The following is a 22402-nucleotide window of genomic DNA, read 5'->3' on the forward strand; positions in this document are numbered from 1 at the left end:
CCTCCCACAATCCCAAGCCAGCTGGCCGAAGGAGGGCTGGGGGGGGGGGGGGGGCTGGCGACGGCAGTGAAATCCTAAATATGCAGTTTCAGCTACAGTACGCATTCGAGTATGTGAGTACCAATGGTACTGTACTAGGTACGCAGCCGGGTGTGATATGGAGCAGCAGGGGTGATATGGAGCAGCAGGGGTGATATGGAGCAGCAGGGGTGATATCGGCCTATATCACCCGCCTAGGAAGGGCAGTGATTGGCCCATTCCTAGGAAACGGTCACCTGATATGTGATAATCAGCCGGTATAACCCTCTGACTCGGGTTATATCCTCTACGTGTAGATGATGGTAGAGCACTAGAGGGGTCTGACGTCTGTAGATCTACTGAGTAGTAGATCTAGATCTACAGTAGATGATTGCTGTACAGTCAGTAGATGATTGCTCGACTACAAAAGCAAGCACTCATCACCATGATCACTGGCTGGGCCGTACCGTGGCCCAGGCTCACACGTCACAGTCACAGTGCCACGACGCGACCCACGGTAGATCTACGCGGTATGTCGACATGTCATCGGTCAGTGCTGTGTACCGGTAACATTGTTTGTCAGTCCTGCCTTCTGGCAGTTCTGCTTCTGGGCCCATGGCATATGGCCGATCTACATGATCGTACTGTACTATTCGTAGTACTAATACTAGTAATAGTAATACTAGTACATGTACTAACCGTGGGACGAGCTTGAACTGAAGGGAAACAGGTAAAATACCTGTCGAGTCGATCGACTGTCGTGCCATGCTGCTGTGACGGTCGCGTCCGGCCGCGCTCCGAAATATTGACGAAATAATAATTCGTAATGTCCAGATCCCCTTGGCAGCTTGCCCGATGTGTGCCACGCGGTTGTGCGAGGAACATAGTTATTTTATCAGTTCAAGCAGCGATGCAGCAGCAGCAGCAGCTGTTCTTCAAGCGATAGCTTTGCATAGTGGGACTGGTCATTTTGAAATCTCTGTCCTCCCCCGATGACCCAGTCGTATTTGTGTAGAATAATAGAATATCCTGCAGCGAATGATATTGTTGTAACCTAAGTGAGCCATGAAGGACATCAATCTTGAGCAATGGTTTCACGGGCGCATCCTTCGCGAGGAAGCGGAGGCTCTCCTACAGAGGAATGGCTGTGGCGATGGCCTGTTTCTGGTGCGTGAAATGACGAACTTGGCAGGCGACTATGCACTGTCGCTGGCATTCGGCGGTATAAAATACCACTATCAGATCACTCGGCACAGCGATGGCCGTGTGGCGATCGAGGAAGGCCAGCGATTCGAAGGTCCGGTAGAGCTTGTTGCCCATCACTTCACCGCCCAGGATGGCCTGCTGACCAAGCTACGGAGACCGCTGCTGCGCGAGAGAAACGTGGAGCCGATGGGTTATAAGGGAGTAACGCATGCCGAAATGGAGGCTGCCAGGCGGCAAGCCGTTGCCTCGCTTGCCAGCATGGGGTTCAGAGTAAGTAATGAGTCAGGTGCAATCTGGGGAGAGATTTCGGGAATCAAATTTCCTCAAATTTGTGCTATGTACATGTACATGTAATGAATTCTCCTAATGCAATAATGTGATGGGGGGGGGGGGGGGTAACGTTTAATTGCCTTTGGAATACTTTCCATCTGCATTGTGTGTGTGTGTGTGTGTGTGTGTGTGTCAGCGGAGGAATATTGGTTTGTACAGCTGTTATGCTGGTCATGAATGACTGGTGTGAGGAGTCCATAACTCAGCCATTGACACTTGTTGATACTACCCTCTACTGCCCTCTACAGTTGTCAAAAACAACTGGGCTGATGACATACACTGAAAGGAGTTGAAGCACCAAAGCACGTACATGAGGTGACCGGTTGTCGGAATTAGTGATATTGAAAGTGTACCATGATTGTACATGTGTTGGGCAGTATCAAGTCAGGTCTCCCAAGATCGTGTCGCGGGTGTGACTATAATTTAGACAGGAGAAGGAAGCTGATTGATCCGCCACACGCCCATGCCGGAGAGTCCGTCATTGTGGGCTATTGGAGAGAAAGTGTTGACGTTATGTATTTTCGTTGGAGCTTGTGTAGGCGTGTTGGTATGTAGGTGTGTTAGTTTGTACATGTTGGTGTGTTGGGGCAGCTCTTATGCACGTTAGTTTGTACATGTTGGTGTGTTGGGGCAGCTCTTATGCACGTTAGTTTGTACATGTTGGTGTGTTGGGGCAGCTCTTATGCACGTTAGTTTGTACATGTTGGTGTGTTGTGGCAGCTCTTATGCACGTTAGTTTGTACATGTTGGTGTGTTGGGGCAGCTCTTATGCACGTTAGTTTGTACATGTTGGTGTGTTGGGGCAGCTCATATGCACTTGGATGATTCACTGGTACATACGCTCAAGGTTTATGTTAGGGTGGTGCGCTTGTGTCACTATGCGCCTTTGTGTGTTTGTGTGTGTGTGTGTGTCACTGTGCGCCTGTGTGTGTGTGTGTGTGTGTGTGTGTGTGTGTCACAGTATATACTTAACAGAATTATCTCACTACAACACAGTATTCAGACCAGCCCATCTATATCTTGCTGGTTCAGTGTTGTGGAGAAAAAATCAGGGGAACAGCCAAGAAGAACTGCTACGGAGAGAATTTCTAGGCAAACAAGAAGTCGGGGAGCACGTGCATCCGGCAGAATAAATAGGAGCCAATGCGTGTGTGTGTATGTGTGTGTGTGTGTGCCTTTGTGTATGTGTGTGTGTCTGTGTGCGCACGCACACGTGCATGCATGCTTGAATGATTGTCTACATTACCACTTTGATACAGGGTGAGCCGCATGAAGCGATTGCAAAGTTCCGGCGGCAGGTGGAACAAATCGTGGGTGCAGTGATTCAGACCAAACAGCCATGGTTCCATGGTAAATTGACACGTGTGGATGCCGAGAAGAGGATGAACCAGCATCTGCCGTTGAAGGACGGTTGTTTTCTAGTGCGAGAACGCGACCAGCAGGGATCCTATGCTGTTTGTCTGGCTCACCGCCAGACCGTCTTCCACTATCTACTAGATATCGACGTGGACAGCCTACTTTCTATAAGTAATGGACGGAAATTCGATACTTTGCTTGCGGTAAGGGTAGCCACTATTAAGCCAATGGCAATGGCACAAACACATTCTTTTAGACAGGTCCAATTTCACACAACTCCCCCGATTAAAAATCATCCTCGGCATATTTTATATAAGTCGTACCCCACATTTCCTGGTTTCTCTCATATCATTCTATTTTTTTTTGTCTCGCTATAATCACTTGAGTAGTAGGTCATGTGCGATCTGTACTACCCGTCTTACGGCCGTGTGAAGCTTCACGGGTGAAAAGACTTACAACTATAGTCAGAGAAATATTGTAGTGGGAGTTTCCCCAGTGACTGTATTAAGATGTTCAACTGTTCAACTCAGTCTCTTGTGGTCCATCTTCGCTTACCCTGGGCGATGCACCATTGAAGTCTCTGCCGTGAGTCACATTGATCCAAATCACATGTCGACATTACCGTTATAACCGTTCTGTTCATGTAGGTGGTAGACCACTATTCTCGGAAGCCGGACGGCCTGTTATGTCCTCTGACTGACCCCATACCCAATGACGGTGAGAAGTAGTGAGAACTTTCTGTTAGCCGGGTAGTGTTGTGCTTCTTATGTTTTCAGCGTGACTGACTCTTCTGTTCGTCGACTTCTGTGTATTTGCTTGCCAGTGTAGCTGGAGCAAGTTGTGGTCCATGAAACTATAATTATCTTAAAACTCTTTTAAACGATTGTGTCATAGCAAGAAACTGAGTAGAGACGGGTTGACCCCCCCCCCCTCCCCCGGATCTTATGTGAGAGAGTACAGTATGTATGTTGTCATTGACTGGACTTACGGTACCTTTTTGATTGACACATTACTGGAAAGTTGAAACTTTACTGGTTCCTGCGGAGTGTATATGCGCACATGCACTTTTGTATTGAGCTAGCAGTGTTTGGATCTTTGTTAACAGCTGTAAAGGTGGTCGGTTGATATTTGGTCAGTAGCATGAGGTACCATTGAAAGTGTACTCGCACTTTGGCGGTAGAACTGTTCCGTGTGATGTGTGCCTTTTGTTCAATCTCTCCCGTAGAGCAACTCTACGAGCCCACGCCAGTAGCCAGCAAAGTGGCTCTACCCGATGTTCCGGGCAGCGGACGGCATAAGGTCGTCGTCAGCATTGGTGACGATATGCCTGACTTCTTCCGGGTGGACAAGGAGCCAGGCTTTCAGAGTATCTTCAGCGAGAGTTCCGATCAGGGAGTCTTTGAAATCACTCCCAGTGCTATCTCCACTGAAGATCAACTGGGTAAGTACATTGAGAACGTACTGCTTTACAGCCACCAGCGTGGACACAGTCTTTTGCTCGCTGCCAAATTTCAGCGCCGTGCGCGCTATCAACCCGACACCCAGATTACCCGGCTCAGGGGTTGAGCTTGAAAAATGAAAACCTGACCGTGGATTGTGGATATGCATGTATCATTGTGCTCAGAGAACTGATTGTTTCTGTTTGTCTTCTCCGTGGATGTTCTTGCCCCCGGTGTGTGTTAGGATCTGGAAACTTTGGTTCGGTACTTCTTGGTACCTACAGTCTGCCGCGCACAAGGAAGCGTGTGCAGGTTGCCGTCAAGATGCTGAAGGTGGATGACGTGCCGAACCAAAGGGTAAGTGCTGCCGGTACACGGACACTATTTCTGATGCCAGTACTAATCTTGTAGACTGCGTTTTGGCCTGTGCCGTGTGTGTGTGTGTGTGTGTGTGTGTGTGTGCGCACGCGCGTGTACGTGTGTGTGTGTGCGTGCACGTATGTGTGTGTGGATTGGATATTACATGTACTCTGTTTATTCAACTGCATTGGCGTTTTCCAGTTTTGCTGTCATTTCAACACACTGTTGTATGGAACATCGGGTTTCTGGATAGGAGTGTGCTGTGAAGACTCGTTAGAAGGACTGAAATGGAGGAGCATGCCAGTGTATTGTGGGATGCAAAGTTCTACCTTGAGTACAGTGCTATATGCTATTCAAGCCACTCAGTGACCATGGATACAGTACAGCATCTCGCCTACTTCAACTAGGGTCCTTGATGGCTTGTTGTACTAAGATTTTTAATCCTCCGAACGAGGTTGGGCTTTTCCAAGGAGGACACGTCACCACAGTAGGGCGTGGGACTGATGCAGTGGGGTGTACCTTCCTATTCTCCTTTGCCTAGACTGTGACCCTGGTCGAAAATAGGGGATGAGCAAAAAAACGAATGGAAGCCCAAACATGGTCCTTGCCCCTGTGTATTATTGCGTTGCAGGACGAGATCCTACGTGAAGCTCAAACCATGGCCGGACTTGACCACCCGCATATAGTTCGTCTTGTTGGTAAGCCAATAGCAGCAGTATGCTATACAGCCACTTTACTGCAGTGTTGCTCAGTGAAATCCGATCACGTGAATCAAGTTTGTGCCCTGCACCAGTTTGCATCTCATTGTTCACAGGTCTAGGGTTGCAAAGCACCCAGCGTGGCATTCGCTCACTGCATTGGATTTCATTGAACAGCACTTTATAGGGATGTGTGAGTGCAAGCACAGCAGTGCTGTTCAAAGTGCTTTGCACAGTACAGAGTTGGCTTGATGCACATTTTGTTCTGTTGATGCTCGCTACTGACAGTCCGATGTGCAGGAAAAAGAGTGAGTGTGTGTGTGTGTGTGTGTATGTGTGTATGTGTGTGTGTGTGTGTATAATGTGTGTGTGTGTGTGTGTGTGTGTGTGTGTGTGTGTGTGTGTGTGTGTTCACACTGGCGAAGGTGTTTGCACGCGGCAGTGAGTGTGTGGGCGTGGGTGCGTGAGATTGAGAGAGAGAGAGAGAGAGAGAGAGAGAGAGAGAGAGAGAGAGAGAGAGAGAGAAGTTCTATTGTACAGTGTACAGTGCTGCCAAATAATTTTCACTGCCAAGGCTGGCCACATGGTGCGAATTTTTCTCCTCGGCAATTTTTTTACAGAGAATTCAAAATATCGCCTAAAACACCATGAAAATTCGCTTCGTTAGTAACCCCGGAGTTGTCATGAATTTTGTAATGATGAGTGTGGTCGGACACTGACTCTGTACAGACTGGCAGCGTACATGCCATCCAGCCTGATCCAGGCATGTTACTTTGCACTTCCACAGCCAAGCACTAGTCTTTTTAGAAGCAAATGTACAGTGATTTGTGCCTTTAGTTGCGCTGAAAAGTGAAAGTACAGGACTTTTGCATAGGAAAGTAATGATCTCTGACATTTTGGCTGCTTTTCGGACGTTTCCCTTTTCGGACCAGTTTTCGGAAGAGCCTTCAAAAATCGGACACTGTCCGAAAAATCGGACGGTTTGGCAGCACTGAGGGCATTGCAGTCTCCACCATTTGTGTCGGCGTGCATTGAGTGCTTCTGCATGTGGATGTGCTTGTCTGTGCACAAATCACTTACAGGTGTGGTAAAGTCGAATCCGATGATGCTGGTAATGGAGATAGCCCATCTTGGCCCACTACACAAGTTTCTGCGGAAACGAAAGAAGTAAGGCGACAGGGACATGCTTACCGCACGTAGCTTCTGTAAATTGGTCATTTCTCTTAACATTTATCTCGTAAAACCTTTTTCAGGGTGCGCAATCCAGAGGCTGTATTTGTTGACGGAAACATTTTTTTACATCTATCTTATACGGTCCAGTTGAAAACTCTGCTGCAAAGAATATTTCCCGGCATACTGTGAAGGATTTGGCTTGAAGTGTGCCGCTGTTTCTGTGCCATGTGTCAGCAGGGAAATTACGTGGCTCGAAGTGCTGTCCCTCATGCTACAAGTGGCTGTGGTAAGTCATTACTCTGTAGCCATAGAAGCAGTGGCAGCAGCAGCAGCTTCAACTCTCTAGGTAGATTAGACGATGGTGGTGGTAGGGGGGGGGGGGCAAGTTATTTTTGTCGTGTACCAGAAGGAGAACGCTCCCTCTGTGGCCAAGCACTGATATAGCATAAATTGGATTTGGAGTAATGAGCTGCAGCTTTATTGAGTAAGCTATGTTGCATTGATTTCCTCCTGCTTACCGGTACCAAGAGTACATAACCCCCAAGAGTGTGCAACTGCCTGCACAACCTCTATGCTGTGCTGCGACGGCAGAACTTCACATCACGTGACATGGTTCAAAAGGTTATGCTGGCAAACAGTGCAAAGTGATCACAAGAGAGTTGTGCCCAAAGCTGGGCTGCGTACAACCCAGTATCTATCATGTGTACAAGGGTGCGTGTCGGCTCTGCTCTGTCTGCCAAAGGGCATGTACGGTCTGGAGTTCCTCAGGGATCACTCCTGGGGCCTCTCCTCTTTCTTATGTATGTAAACGATCTGGCAGAAATGGATCACACATCACTATATGCTGATGATACAGCACGTACTGCTTGTGACAGCACCCGCTCTCCCCGAGGCTAGTGCCAAGTTACAGTCCAACATAGATGGCGTTATTCATTGGATGGAAAAATGGAAATTGTAGCCCAACTCTTCGAAAACTGCTGTAATGTGTATCCCTCCCCAGTTGTTCCTGTGACCTATCTTCATTAGAAACCAGTCCCTTCACCTTTCCAGGCACCACAACCCCGCTCTGCATCGTTGAAAAACACAAGCATCTTGGCGTCATTATTGACCAACACTTAACCTGGAAATCCCAGATCGAAAATTTAGACAGCCGTGTTAGCTCAGTAATGGGATTTCTCTCATCACACATCACCCACCTCCACACCGACTGTCGCCATGTTATCTACACATCTTACATTCTGCCTATTTTTGATTACTGCTGCATAATTTGGGCTGGCATTTCTAAAACACTGATTGCTCGACTCGAAGTTATGCATAGGCGTCTTTTGAAAATATTATTTCGGCTTCCTCGCCTGACTCCAAGCACAGACTTATACCGCCTTGCTTCTGCTGTGCCGCTCTCGGTCCGCGTGCGTTTTTTGGCATGCCAGACAATTCATAAAATTAAGCTGGGCATTGCTCCTCTTTATGCTCTCTCCTGCCTAAGCTGGTTTGCTCAATCTCAAGACATGCGCACCAGAAACTCTCTCCGCTTCCCTTGCGCGGTCTGCCTCTATGCAAACATCTCCTCTCTTCATTGCTTACCGTCATTGGTCTCTCCTCCCACAACATCTAAAATCCTGCCAATGTTACAATACATTCACACAGCTACTGCAGAATGCAACATACTAGTTCATATCCAGCCCTGCCCTAGCTTCTCTTACTTTTCAGTTCCCCTTTCATTCTTTTTCTTTCTCCCCTCTAGCTCTATTACCGCCATGGCTGGCTATCGCCCACATCACCATTTCATTGGCTAGTGCCACGTGATTGTGAATAATAATAATAATAATAATAAAGTACGGGTTCATCACGTGATGTGAAGTTCTGCCGTCGCAGACCCCATAGCTGGAGTTGCACACTCTTGGGGCTATGTACTCTTGCCGGTACCTATATCCGTGTGCTCTGTTAAATTGGAAATGGTCATCATGCGTGTCTCATGTTGACCTGCCTAGATTGAGTGTGGAAACGATACCTATGCTGATCTCATACCTGATTGAGGGTTGTACTTGCTATTTACAGTTTTACACAGTTCCCTGCGCATGCTTATCCAGGTCAGGGGACAGCAGAGATCATGGATATACGTTTGTGTACACATTGTATCCATATATGGGCGTGTTGCCACCTCTTTCTGGCGTTGTCGCGACCGTATTTTTGTTCCTTATAATTATGGAAAATCAGTTCAGGGCTAGCCTCATGCACCTGGATATTCGATGTATTACTGGCTTGGTTAGAAGTTGGCTACATGAACACTGATCGACTGTCTAACTTGTTATCCTCCGCATCTAAAATACCTCATGTTCTGCACCAGGGTATGGCTTATCTGGAGGAGAAGCGCTTTGTCCACCGCGATCTCGCTGCGCGCAATGTGCTGTGCGTGACGCCGCGCTTCTGCAAGATCAGTGACTTTGGCATGTCCAGAGCGCTGGGTCTAGGCAACGACTATTATAGGGTGAGTGTTGTGTCCAGAGCGCTGGGTCTAGGCAACGACTATTATAGGGTGAGTGTTGTGTCCAGAGCGCTGGGTCTAAGCAACGACTATTATAGGGTGAGTGTTGACGTGAAGCAGATTACAGTGCCTGTTGTGTGTAGGATGGGGAGCGGGTAAGAGATCTGCTGCACTTCACCATTTCACCTGGTAAGATTTGCTTTGACAGTTACTCTGTCGGTAGTCACTGTGCTTCTCCCGTATTTACACCACGCTGGCCGGTCCTTGTCTTCCAAAGTGTTCTGCCAGAAACATAGTCGAGTGTGGTTGATTCCATGCAAGACAGATCTGGTTTCGTACCGGTGTTGCACCGCGGAAAAGGACCAGGCAGTTGCTTGATGTGGTGGGTACTCACGGTTTTGAAAATCCATTTGTGGTGGGGCAGATTGGACAACAGTGAAGGGGTAGATGTGATATTGGATGCATTGTTCACATGTTTGTGTGTGTTTGCCGCCTGCTTAGGCCGAGGTGGCAGGTCGCTGGCCATTGAAGTGGTACGCACCGGAATGTATCTACTTCTTCAAGTTCGACACCAAGTCCGATGTCTGGAGCTATGGGGTCACGCTGTGGGAGGCGCTGTCGTTTGGCGACAAGCCCTACTTTGTAAGCGATCCGTGCTGGACTGCCCGCCCCACAGTGTAGTGTTTACGTACAGAGTACGCATGGTCGGAGTCACTCCATTGCTCGCAGCTCTATTGATTACCTGGCCTGAATCCAGGGTCTTATATCGAACACAGTTGATGAGCAGTATGTTGGGCAGATTGCCATCAGTCACTTTTCTCTATGCACACTAAGTCTTGTTGCTGTACCAGAGTACATTGTACACTTTCAAAGTGTGGAATTCAGCCTCGGTAAATAGTTTGCAGCAATTCACCTATGTCACCTGTTTATCTAACCTTTGCATATCACTTTGGAATGCACTGTGGTCTGTTTCAGGTAGAGATTGCTGGTTTGTGTGCGGCATTGCATTATTATGCTACTTTAAAGATAGGAAGATGAGGTCAGACCTCACCCCGTTGTAAGTATAAAGATCTTGCAGGAGAGAATTTTCTGCCAACTGTTTTTGAATTTCGCCGTGCAGGGTCGTAAAGGCACGGAGATTCTGAGAATGTTAGAGGACGGCGAGCGACTGGACTGTCCAGCTGCCTGTCCACCAGAGGTATATCAGCTAATGACGAAATGCTGGAGTTTCGAGTAAGTCATAAGGACGAAGCTTAGATGAAGTACAGACTCGGAAGGAGAGCCAAGGATTAATTTATAGTAAAGAAAAGGACCAAGGAACTACAAGTTGCGCTATAATGTCATCAACAGGCATGTGCAGTACATCCGCCATGCCAACGTCCTTCACAGCTGAGACTTTCAGCGTGTGCTTGTCTTGGTTGCGCTCACCTTCCTCTCCTATGTTATCATATAACTTAGAACCTTCCAAGTTGGAAGGCTGTTGGAGTGCGCATCCAAAACGTGCTAGAGCTGTTAGCCAGTTGAACGTCACTGTCTGTCAGTGTCGTGCAATGCTGTCGCATGAGCTGATTGTCAAGTAGCGGGTGGTGTTAGTGGACATTGTAGCGTAACTTGTAGTTCCTTGGTCCTTTTCTTTACTATGAACTTAGATGAAGTTTCTGCATGAAGTGTTATATTTATGAGCAGTACACTTTGTTTTACGCACAAGGGCCAACAACTCTCTAATGCCAACTTTTACGCCCTTGCAATTGCAGTCGGTCCCACCTGCTCCCTGAACTCCCCGTTTTAAATACAATGCTCCGTTGAACATCCTGTAAAATACCATCAGAGTGCCTTGCCTCACCCAGGCGTCCCCCCGCTTAGGTGTCTTGCCGGCTGGGATAGGATTATACCTGTATAGCCACATTGTGGGATCTTCTAGTGCAATGCTGCCATGGAGGAACGGATTGCGGTTTTTGAAAATTCATGGGGTGGAATGGGTTTGAGTTTGAACGAAGAACAGGAGTCTGCGTTGCTCTGTTGTGAACCATAGCAATAGAGTTTGCTTGTTTTTGTAGTGAATCAGGACGTACAAACATTGGTCGTCAGTGAAGCCGGATATTCCCTGTTGACTTAACATGATGTTCTCGGGTTTTTGTTGCTGCGGCTGCTGCTGCTGCTGTTGTTGTTGTTGTTGTTGTTGTTGTTGTTGTTGTTGTTGTTGTTGTTGTTGTTGTTGTTGTTGTTGTTGTTGTTGTTGTTGTTGTTGTTGTTGTTGTTGTTCTATGCTTATTTGTTTGTTTCTGGTGCTCCTGTCGCCATCATTATCATTGCTGTCTTTGTTGCTGACGAAGGTCTATCAACCGCCCATCATTCAAGCAAGTTCTCAGGGAGCTGAAGTCCCTGTGCAAGCGAGCACACAAGGGCGAGATTCGACCTGCAGATCTCTACCTGCCCATGCGGCACTGAAGCGTGAGAAAAAGACAATGCAACCTGAAAGTGCCCCTGCGCCATCATTCCTAGCTGCAATGGCTTCAACACTGTCTTGGATCGTTCGGCAGCATGCTTCCTATGCCTGTCCCGCGTGGTGAATTGAAGAATTCTGATGCAAATTTTTTCTATTTCTTATCGTTCTTACCCCACGAATATTATCTGCGCCGACGCACTGAAGTGCGTTGTAAGCCGGCAAGCGAGAACCTGAAAGAGTTTATATTTCTGTACATTCGGCTCCTTCCCAACTGTTTCATGCCCTATTTACACCTTTGAGCTCCCGCCATCCCCCCCCCCCCCCCTCCCTACGACTGCCGCCAGCAACTGACGAAGTCGCTCACAATATCTAGTATTGATCACGTCTAACTTTAGACGACTCGGCCCTACCCACTGTTTCTATAACTGATATGTGCTTTGCAAACTGTAATGTGTATGGACACCTACTCGATACACACTGATACGCATGCACTTCCTTTTGATACCTGATAATAATTTTAAAACAATCGTAATTATTGGCTGAGCATTGTCGAAAAGGAAGTTCAGCTCTTTTTCCCTTTCACTTTTAACATAATGTCAGACTTTGATGAAATGCTATTGCACAATACTATACGTTTTTCACTTGCCAATTCCTGATAAAATGTTGAATCCAACTGATATTTTCTTTTCTCGATATTTCTACTTCAAGTCACCATGGTCACAGTGCCGTTCCCAAGCCACCATGCTGGTCACCCTGAAATAATATGCCCGTGTCCCCCCCCCCCCCTACTTTTAATTAATTTTGATCTTGTCAGGCTAGCTATCCGGCACTTACAGACTCAGTGGTAGTGTAGATCATAATTATGGCCGTATGCATACCAGGTATACCGGTAGTATGGTCCCATGCAGGCTAGGCATCCAGTGGTGTACAGGTGCTAGATGTCTCACGTGAACACGCACGCATGACAACTCACGTATCTTCACTTCAGTTCAGGCATCATCTCTGCTGTGCACGGTTGCAGCCGAGTCCTGAGTTGAGCACTTGAGGTGACTGTTTTTCCTTCAGGCTTCACTCCTGATCCTGTTCACCATGGTTCACAGCTAGCAGTCGATGGCGGTCGACAGCCAGTATGACGGTTGGTTTTGGACGACACCACTGCTATGCAGCAAGTAGTGTCACTGACGCGTTCAGATTCGACAAGTCAGGACTTAGGATCACCGCACTGACCAGTCCACGCTACATGCAGACCTACCCATAGCACTAGCCTTTGGAAGGTGCCTAAAATGTTTTCTTGAGCCTTGACCTTTGGAGTTTGGGCTTAGGTCGGGCAAGCACTGGCGGTACAAATCACATCGGGCTGCAGCGCTAGCGCTGGAGAATGCAAACATCTGGTTACTACTGCATGTGTAGTGTGCACCCGCGCCCGTACCCAATTCACGCTAGCTGGAGAAGGTGGTCATTCTCCCTTTCGCAGTTCAGCGCCAGAGGGAGTAGAATATTAATTTTACTATTTTAGGAGATCAGGAGTTCTTACACTTGGTTCATAGATAACAAGATTAGGTATATTTCGGAGTGTGCACATGAGGCGTATCGCCCGGACGCAGAGGCTAGTATAGCGGCGACGCGAGGCTGGGAATACTTTTGCTGTAGATCATGGATGATCGTTTGGCACCGTACCTGCTGGACTACCGGCCGAATTTGATGCTCATGCTGCGACGCTACCATCCCCAGTACTACACCTACTGCAGAAACCTGAGCGCTGAGCAGCTGCTGATCAGTGTTCTGACGTCACCCAGAGTTCAGAGACTGATTCTGGCGGTGAGATTGATATTCAAGTGTAAATTCAATCATGATTCATGAAAAATTGATATTGTCTGTCATCTGTCAACTACTACACACTTTACCTCATCCACTCCACTCTCCAGTGAATTGAGAAGTATAGTTATGTAAAACCACAACTTTAGGGCAGAAAATACCGCCTGGTTTCAGATAGCGTCCATGACGATGCAATAGTACATCGGAACTTCATGCCGTGATGTTCCATTGTATACACTGTATACAGATATGCAGGAGCGCCGGAAGCAGGTTTTGATTGGTCCGGCAGTATCATGGTCAGTTTCATACGGTTTGTGTATGATATGGCGGGTACACGTGCCCTCGGTAGGCCTTTCCGGATTATGTGTTTGCATATTTTTGCATTTTGGGGGTCAAAATGCATTTTGTCCATTTTGACCCACTTTGGACTAGTTTGGGCCAGGGAGTCGTAAAATACCGGTATTTTACGACTCCCTGCAAGCGATAGGTACTCCACGATCACCATGAATGATCACCATGGTGCCAAATGTCGCCCGACTAGCTGTCGCCATTTTTGTTACCATGGCAACGGTGGCATTTTTTGTGCTTTTTGGGTAAATTTTTGCATTTTCTTTAGAAAAAAAATTGATTTATAGGGGTTTTTCAAAACACTTTCCATTTCCATTTTAGACCAAGAAAAAACGCATAATCCGGAAAAGCCTAGCCCTCGGGCCTCGAGGCCTCCAACATAGTAAACATGACATTGTGTTGGTGACCCACATTTGGTCCGGTGCCACATTTGGTCCGGTGCCACATTTGGTCCGGTGCTACATTTGGTCCGGTGCCACATTTGGTCCGGTGATAACCTGACCAACCGGGCCGGTTCCGGCGGGCCTGATATGCCGTGGTACTGCCCCCCCCCCCCCCTCATTCATCCGCCTGGGATCACATGTCACCTAAGCATTCAAAATGCTTGTACCTGTGTACTTTTTAGAAACCCGTGAATAAGTAGCTGAGTGCCTATTGAGTTTGAGAAGCTTGGTATGTTCCTCATATACTCCATGGCTCCCAAACAGATGAAATAATCCACACTGTAGTGTACTAAAGAGGTAGTAATACAATGTGGGTTTGTAATCTTGGGATTAGCGTATACTACACTGACATTGTTTTGAAGGGTGGCACGTAGCTTTGGTAGAAAGGAGGGTGCATGAAACCCATGAGAGGAGGTGGAGTTGGCAGGGCAGCATACTGTACACTATTGCTGTTCTTGCAAAGTGTCTTGAATAGGACCGTCTACTGTTCTTCATCCAATGTTGCAGTCCAAAAATAAAGAGAGAAAGCTACAAAACATCTCGAGTGCACTCAATCTCCCGACAGCTAGCTGTTTTTGACCTCGTTACAGTCCATTCATCGGAAACTGGCCCGCTGGCTTTTGAAAGTCGGATTTGGGCCGAATTGAGGATCAAAAACCCACTTGAAATCTCAAAACTCTGGGTTTTGGATCTGCTTCTCCATACATTTTGCCATGGCATACCTGTCCTAATTTTGTAAAACCTGGCTGAATTTCTATTTCCCTGTTCTTGGACTTTTCTGGCCTCAAATGTGGCAAGGAGTAATTGCACGGGTCACACAATGCAGGATGTACTGTTGTTTTCGCGATATCTACAACTATGTGAGAGAGACACCAAAAAGTTAGGGTGCCAGTTTCCAATGAATGGACTGTAGGTCTCATCAGCGGAGCTCATAGTGCCGGGCCGGACTGATCGCAATAGCGTCTACAATGTAGTGAACAACAAAGCATTTCTGTCATTGTGTGTGTGTGTGTGTGTGTGCGCGTGTGTGTGTGCGTGTGTGTGTGTGTGTGTGTGCGTGTGTGTGTGTGTGTGTGTGTGTGTGTGTGTGTGTGTCCCATATGGTGCAGTGGTATGTGTGTCCCATATGGTGCAGTGGTATGTGCGGTCGATTTCCAATCGAGAGGTTGCGGGTTCAATTCCCGACGATTATGGTCGCACACGTCTTTCTTCTCTTTCTTGGACTCTTCCAGACTTTTCTTTCATTCTCCTGGGTGGTTACCAACAGCCAGTGTATGCCGGAGTATGTGGTGTGGTATGTGTGTAAAAAAAATAATAGGAAAAAATGGAAAAAAATGAAAAATGAAAAATAGGGATTCACTGGCCAGAAAAAGTCACTTCAAACAGCTGTGTGGTGGATACCAGGCTAAAAATAGTGGCGGTCAATTCATCAGCCTTGCAAGCTGTTGAATGGTGTAATCCCAGCACAAGTAGTTGCTATGTCTAACATAGCTGTTCGCTATCATCGCTTCCGCGATGGGCATGTCTGAGGTCTGAGGAGGTCTGAGGTGTGTGTGCTGTATGCATTAAACTGCTTATGAGCGTTTTTTGTAAATACATCCGTTCCCTATCCTAACCACTATGCACACGTGCTTCCGTAATCCGTTTTCAGGTGGCTGCCAGGGAGAACAAGGATGTCAGTGACGTGACCAAGGCTGCCAAAGAGATCCTGGCGGACATCTCGCACCGGCTGAGCATCACCTCTGCGCGGCCGGTTGTCTACTCCGTCACCAAGCTCGGCGCGCATCTCTTTGATGACATCAGTATCAATGTTGCCGGTCTGGAAAAGGTACTAACTAGTGCATGCAGCTTATACTGGTCATGGTCATCATGGTGGTCATGGTGATCATGGTGGTCATGGTGATCATGGCGGACATGGTGATCATGGTGATCATGGCGGGCATGGTGATCATGGTGGTCATGGTGATCATGGTGATCATGGTGGTCATGGTGATCATGGCGGACATGGTGATCATGGCGGGCATGGTGATCATGGTTCAATGTGCCATCATGAAGGATTAGAACACAACACACAAAGAAAGAAACACAAAATTATGCATACAAAATAAAAGTGACCGTGTGGAAAAGGTTCTAGGAATGCAAACCAAGTTCCCATTTGAAATGCAAAATTTAATGCTATTTAATGCTAATAAACTAGTACAACACAAATTTCCAAATAATGGATGTAAACTGTTCTGTATAATATTATCTACTTGCCTTCACTCATTACCGGCCCTCAGGAATTGCCAGGTCCTGCAAGGCATTTTTACGAGACAGGGACGGTGGTACGATGAACAGGCACTGCGAGCGCACGTTATTGCAGAATGCCCCAAAGCATCACCGGGCATAGGTCACTGTCTCGGCATACAACTTGTTGTCTCCAGTAGAAATGAGACCACAGCGGCGCTTAGCAAATCTGGAGCACTCCAGCGCAAAACAACTGGCTGTGGTGGAAACTAGTAGAGTAAGTGTTCCATGATCCACGTTGATGATACGCTCGGCGTACTCTGATTTCTTTCTCCTCTCATGTTCCACCAGTAGTTTGTCGAGCGATCTGGTGGAGTAGGATGGAGCATCTGGATGGACTACACGCACCTCCTGAAAGGCATTCTGTGCGCGGATATCGGCACAAGCATCGTTGGCCGTGTTGGTAGAGGCTGATACAAATACCTCCCCTGAAATCGGAGCCAGCTGTGGCTCAATCGCAACATCTGAGCAAACTTCTGTGAGCAGATCAGCAACAATGTCTCGGACTTCGTTACGCCTTATTGTAGGAAACCACGGGTGGGGCAGAACATGGCATGGGCGGCACTATTAATGGCTTCCCACGAGAGCATGTGTTGGGCATGTCAGCCAGTACCCAGTCGTATCTCAATGCCAACGCATCCCGGAAGTAATTGCTGGTAGAAACTCAGATTCAATTATTTTATCAAGAGCAGACACTGAATCCTCCGGGATAGGAGCGGTCCGGAACAAGTACACCCAACGCCCTCGCAAGCCGTGGGTCAAAAAACAGCATCAGGTTCCCCGATGTAGGATCCGAGGTACTTCACACTTCCCGTCACAATGCGGACTCCTGTGCCGTCAAAGAGTTGAGAAGCCTCCTCCTCCAAGTCTGGCTTGACGCGAAGTAGGGTTTTGTCTGGATTGTGAAATACCCATACATACGCCCTTGCTCCTGTATAGTATTCCACCAGTCTCGAAACGCTCGCATTCCGCCAGCAACACTCGATGCTGGTATGCAAGTCATCCGCATAACAGATCTGCCTAACATCGTCGTGTTGCTGCTGCAAATGTTGAATGATGGGGAGTGTGTGGCCAATGCGTAAAATGCCATCGACAGTGGGTCTCCCTGGGTTGTATCCTCCTTTGATGACATCTGTGACCACCAGGGACAAGCAGACGTGCCTCCGACTGATAGGAGTTCCGAAGAATGGTAGATATTGCTGGGGAGAGACGCTGAACATTATGCAGAGCTTCCTGTCAGTTAATGCTATTGAATGCGTTACTGGCATCCACCAACAGCACTCCTTCAGTGGACAATTGGCTATAAATGCCTTGCATGGCATGCACTGCCGCTTCAATGCCACCTGGTGATCCAGCACATTTCTGAAGATAACCGCAGGCTGCCTCCACGTCAGGGGAAGCGATTTGCAGAATAGCCTTGGATACTATCCGCCTGAGCACCTCGTCCACGCCAGTAGGGCGTATGTCAGGCTGCTTGTCAAGAGCAATCAACCGGCATGACAGAAATGGTGGTCATGATGGTAATGGTGGCAGGAAGTGAAGGGGATACAAGAACATTGGCAAAATTGTGTCCTTCAACAGATTGATTTTTGTCCTTTGTGTGAGTATAATAAATAGAACACAGGCATGCACAGGGCCATAGCGGCCAGTCCAGCAGGACCAATGTTCGGGTAAAAAAAAGAGAAGAAAAAGGTCAAGAGGCGCCTACACGGGATAGGACTTGAAGCGGCGACTCGAGTGCATTCAATCAGTTCGAGAAGAAGGTGGTCGAAAGAAGAAGAGTGCTGGTGGTTTTTTGATTCAGTCGTAGTTGTCGGTGGTGGATGAATGGAGCCAAATGATTGCAAGATTTTATTATCTGCAGAAGATGACGCAACTACACGAGCTCTAAAGGCTTTGAATTACAAGTAGAAAGTCTTTTTTTCCTTGCGAAAAGAAAGTTGGATCTAGAGGGGATGAGAAGAGCTTTCAAGCGGAGTTGTGTAAGCACCGCATGGTACAATTTGCTTCATTACATAACAACATCAATAAAAACACAATATTTTGTTTTGTTCGTAAGCAATGACATTATTCCAAACATTTCCCTCCAAGATACATGTATGAAGCGAGAGATCGCTTTTCTCACCTACTCGTAATGAAAAGAAGGAATGACTATGTCCAGGTTCTGTGAATATGCAACTAGCATCGTGATTGCCAGGGCTCAATATAGGACGTGTGTGCTGTGCAAAGTGTGAAGCATGACGTAATGCTGTGCACATGATGTGGACACTGATGTTATGTAGAGCCTGTGCCGGGGCTGCATAAAAACTTAAAAGCACCTTCAAACTAATTAGGCATGGCATATGATGTGAGTATCTGCGTGTGTTGTGGTGTTGGTGGTGGGGTGGGAGTGGTGTGGGTGCGAGCTGAGGTTGTATCTTGCCGGACCAGCCAGAATGGGGCTGCTACGGACCTGGTGCAAGGCTGGAAGGTGCCTGCTGCTCCTCTGTTGACACGTGTTATGGTTTCGCTTGTCAGCAGTATGTGTGTGTGTGTGTGTGTGTGTGTGTCCGTATGCGTGCGCACGTGTGTATGTGTGTGTATGCGCATGTGTGTGTGTGTGTGTGTGTGTGTGTGTGTGTGTATGTATGTGTGTGCATGTGCTGGTGTGAACTATCAGAAAGCCTCGGACCTCAGTTGAGTGACCTGGTTTTGTCTATGTGCACTGTGTTTTTTGTTCCTGTCTCTCCCATGGACACTGGGATAGTGGAAGTCCAAGCTCAAAGATGTTCCCCTGGTGTTTGTGCCTTCGCATCGAAGCTATGCCGACTTTCTCCTGCTGTCGCCGTTGTGTTTTGCACACGATGTTCCTGTTCCTCTGGTAGTGGCTGGTGAAGGTAAGCAGTGCTAGTTCTGCAGTGCCTGACATTAGGTACACATTGTCCATACAATTCTGTCGGGTGCCCAAGAGCTGCTGCTGCTGGTGGTGGTGGTGTGTGTGTGGGGGGGGGGGGGGGGTCAGCCTCGTGTATACTGTATACTAGTGATTGTGCCACCACCCCCATACCCCCATCCACGCATTACTAGCACTATATCATATGGCACGGGTGGAGACCTGACAATGCATAACATGTGTGGTGTGGGACATACTATTATAGTACCCAATCTCATGTCTCATCCACTGCATTTCGTAGAATCGCATGTGACAGGGACTGGTTGGCAAGCTGTTGTTTATTGTCCCGTGCTATGCATTATTCAAACTGTGGACATGTATACTGGCTGATGGAGACGTGGAGTCTGTCTTGGCTATGTGGACATGTATACTGGCTGATGGAGACGTGGAGTCTGTCTTGGCTATGTGGACATGTATACTGGCTGATGGAGACGTGGAGTCTGTCTTGACTATGTGGACATGTATACTGGCTGATGGAGACGTGGAGTCTGTCTTGGCTATGTGGACATGTATACTGGCTGATGGAGACGTGGAGTCTGTCTTGGCTATGTGGACATGTATACTGGCTGATGGAGACGTGGAGTCTGTCTTGGCTATGTGGACATGTATACTGGCTGATGGAGACGTGGAGTCTGTCTTGACTATGTGGACATGTATACTGGCTGATGGAGACGTGGAGTCTGTCTTGGCTATGTGGACATGTATACTGGCTGATGGAGACGTGGAGTCTGTCTTGGCTATGTGGACATGTATACTGGCTGATGGAGACGTGGAGTCTGTCTTGGCTATGTGGACATGTATACTGGCTGATGGAGACGTGGAGTCTGTCTTGGCTATGTGGACATGTATACTGGCTGATGGAGACGTGGAGTCTGTCTTGGCTATGTGGACATGTATACTGGCTGATGGAGACGTGGAGTCTGTCTTGGCTATGTGGACATGTATACTGGCTGATGGAGACGTGGAGTCTGTCTTGGCTATGTGGACATGTATACTGGCTGATGGAGACGTGGAGTCTGTCTTGGCTATGTGGACATGTATACTGGCTGATGGAGACGTGGAGTCTGTCTTGGCTATGTGGACATGTATACTGGCTGATGGAGACGTGGAGTCTGTCTTGGCTATGTGGACATGTATACTGGCTGATGGAGACGTGGAGTCTGTCTTGGCTATGTGGACATGTATACTGGCTGATGGAGACGTGGAGTCTGTCTTGGCTATGTGGACATGTATACTGGCTGATGGAGACGTGGAGTCTGTCTTGGCTATGGAGCCTTCATGTTTCTTAGAATATTGACACATGCCGATGAGGTTCTGGGGTGAACAGCTCTCCATTTTTCATGAATTTGTGGTTACTTGGAGACCCTTCCAGTATCTTAGTCTTGGAAATCTTTCAGGGGCAATTAATCTATTTAAATCTTGATCATTGGCATATGGCACTGCTGGTATGTGTACGATTGACTGTATTGCAATTGGCTGCATTCACCTTTGACCCAGACTTCAAGGCAATGACGTTCATAGGAAAGCTGCTGCGGCACTGCGGCGCATTCTACATGCAGCGCAGTTTCACCAAGGATCTCTTCTACAAGACTATCTTCTCCGAGTACGTGCATGCCATCATGGAGGACGGCGCTAACCCTATTGAGTTCTTCATCGAAGGAACACGAAGTCGGACGGGGAAAGCCCTGCACCCCAAGATGGGTAAGGTGATGAGTGATGATGGTAATGAAGAAGGCCAGCTGTTTGATGCTAACTTTTGGAGAAAGTAGCAATTCTCCCACGTCACGGAGATTTGCAGTATCGGTGTCTATGCTGAAGCCAAAGTTTGCTAGACTAAGGATTCTTGTGAACTAGCACCATTGCTCTAAGTTCTAAAGTCCCATTTAAATGACCAGTTGACCAATGAGTCACCGGGATCTCAGTGACATTGTTATGATTGTGTAATTGCGCCATGGGTATCTGCATGATCCTGTGAGCGTTTAGGAGCCTTAGAGCAGTCCATGCAACACTATAAGTATTGTCTCTGTGTGTCTGTGTGTATACTTGCATCTCTATCTCTCCTTTCTCTGTCTCTCTCTCATGTGTGTGTGTGTGTGTGTGTGTGTGTGTGTGTATGTGTGTGTGTGTGTGTGTGTGTGTGTGTTTCTATTATAATGTGATTGCTTTCTGGTATTTCTCCAGGCATCATAGGCTACGTATTTGACCAGTTCTTCCGTGGTGTTGTCGGCGACTTTGCCCTGTGCCCGATATCGGTGTCGTACGAGAGGCCACTGGAAGAGGACAGCCATGTGCTCAGTATGCTAGGCGTCGGAAAGCCTAAAGAGAGATCAACCGTAAGATGGCATGGAGACCAACCTGTACTGTAATGCTGGCAATTTTCGGTGGTATTTCCCAAAATCAACGCTTTTGTAGAGCGAAAATTTTGGTAAACCAGGTTTCCAGATCCAAAAATGCATTTTGTGCACTGTGTGGCGTGGCATTGTTGAATTTTAGGTCGCCTTATATTTTAGTTGAAAATTACCTGTACCGAAAAGTAAGTTACCGAAAATAAAATTCCGCCGAAATTTTCCGGTTTTACAATATGATCCGGGTTTCATTCTCTAGCTTTTCTTCAGAATCATGCAGTCTGTTTTTTCGCTGTTCATACAGTTTGTAATGTTGATGTTGTGAAAAGGCATGTTGATCCTTTTGGAATCGCTCTATAGAGCATGGAAATCTCTGGGAATCCCCCGAGTCGGTGGGCATCAGCTGGGCAGGAATTCATTCGCTGGGCGTGTACTTCGCAGTAGTACACTGTTAATGTGACATGAGCTGGCAACCCAGATCTTTCCTCGTGTTCTTCGTATGACCCGTGTGTTTCTGCTGCAGTCTATGATTCGAGGCATTCACAACGTCCTGCAGAAGCCCAACGGCCGTATTCGCCTGCACATTGCCGACCCATTCCATGTACACGAGGAGTACAGTGACCGTGTGAATCGTATGATTCACTCTCAACATCCCCGGTAAGCTGGCATGGCTCAGACGTATTTTGTTCATTGTGCGACATGATGCAGTAGATCCTTTTGAA

The 22402-nt window shown here is 47.5% G+C and overlaps 2 protein-coding genes across 3 annotated transcripts in view; both read left to right on the forward strand.

The window, feature by feature from the left end:
- Nucleotides 1-744: 744 nt before the first annotated feature.
- LOC135804930 (tyrosine-protein kinase SYK-like) lies at nt 745-12188 on the forward strand. 2 transcript variants are annotated; one of them, XM_065318909.1, is made up of 12 exons: nt 745-1494; nt 2814-3113; nt 3558-3627; nt 4136-4351; nt 4594-4706; nt 5341-5407; nt 6490-6574; nt 6818-6866; nt 8928-9068; nt 9567-9707; nt 10186-10298; nt 11399-12188. In XM_065318909.1, exons 1-12 carry the CDS (start codon nt 1084-1086, stop codon nt 11511-11513), a joined length of 1821 nt encoding a protein of 606 aa, XP_065174981.1. In that variant the 5' UTR covers nt 745-1083; the 3' UTR covers nt 11514-12188. The 2 variants fall into 2 exon arrangements, with proteins under 2 accessions (XP_065174981.1, XP_065174980.1); XM_065318908.1 differs by having other exon boundaries at nt 748-1494; nt 6815-6866.
- A 409-nt stretch (nt 12189-12597) lies between these two features.
- LOC135804931 (dihydroxyacetone phosphate acyltransferase-like) overlaps nt 12598-22402 on the forward strand; it is a 22136-nt gene continuing 12331 nt past the window's right edge. Inside the window, exons 1-6 of the mRNA XM_065318910.1 lie at nt 12598-13329; nt 15769-15945; nt 19150-19279; nt 20833-21036; nt 21517-21668; nt 22204-22337. Coding sequence (XP_065174982.1) covers nt 13165-13329; nt 15769-15945; nt 19150-19279; nt 20833-21036; nt 21517-21668; nt 22204-22337 — 962 coding nt within the window. The 5' untranslated portion in view covers nt 12598-13164. The remainder of the gene's footprint in view (nt 13330-15768; nt 15946-19149; nt 19280-20832; nt 21037-21516; nt 21669-22203; nt 22338-22402) is intronic.

The sequence above is a fragment of the Sycon ciliatum genome, chromosome 1 (genome assembly GCF_964019385.1).
Source record: "Sycon ciliatum chromosome 1, ocSycCili1.1, whole genome shotgun sequence".
In the NCBI taxonomy this organism is placed as follows: Eukaryota; Metazoa; Porifera; class Calcarea; order Leucosolenida; family Sycettidae; genus Sycon; species Sycon ciliatum.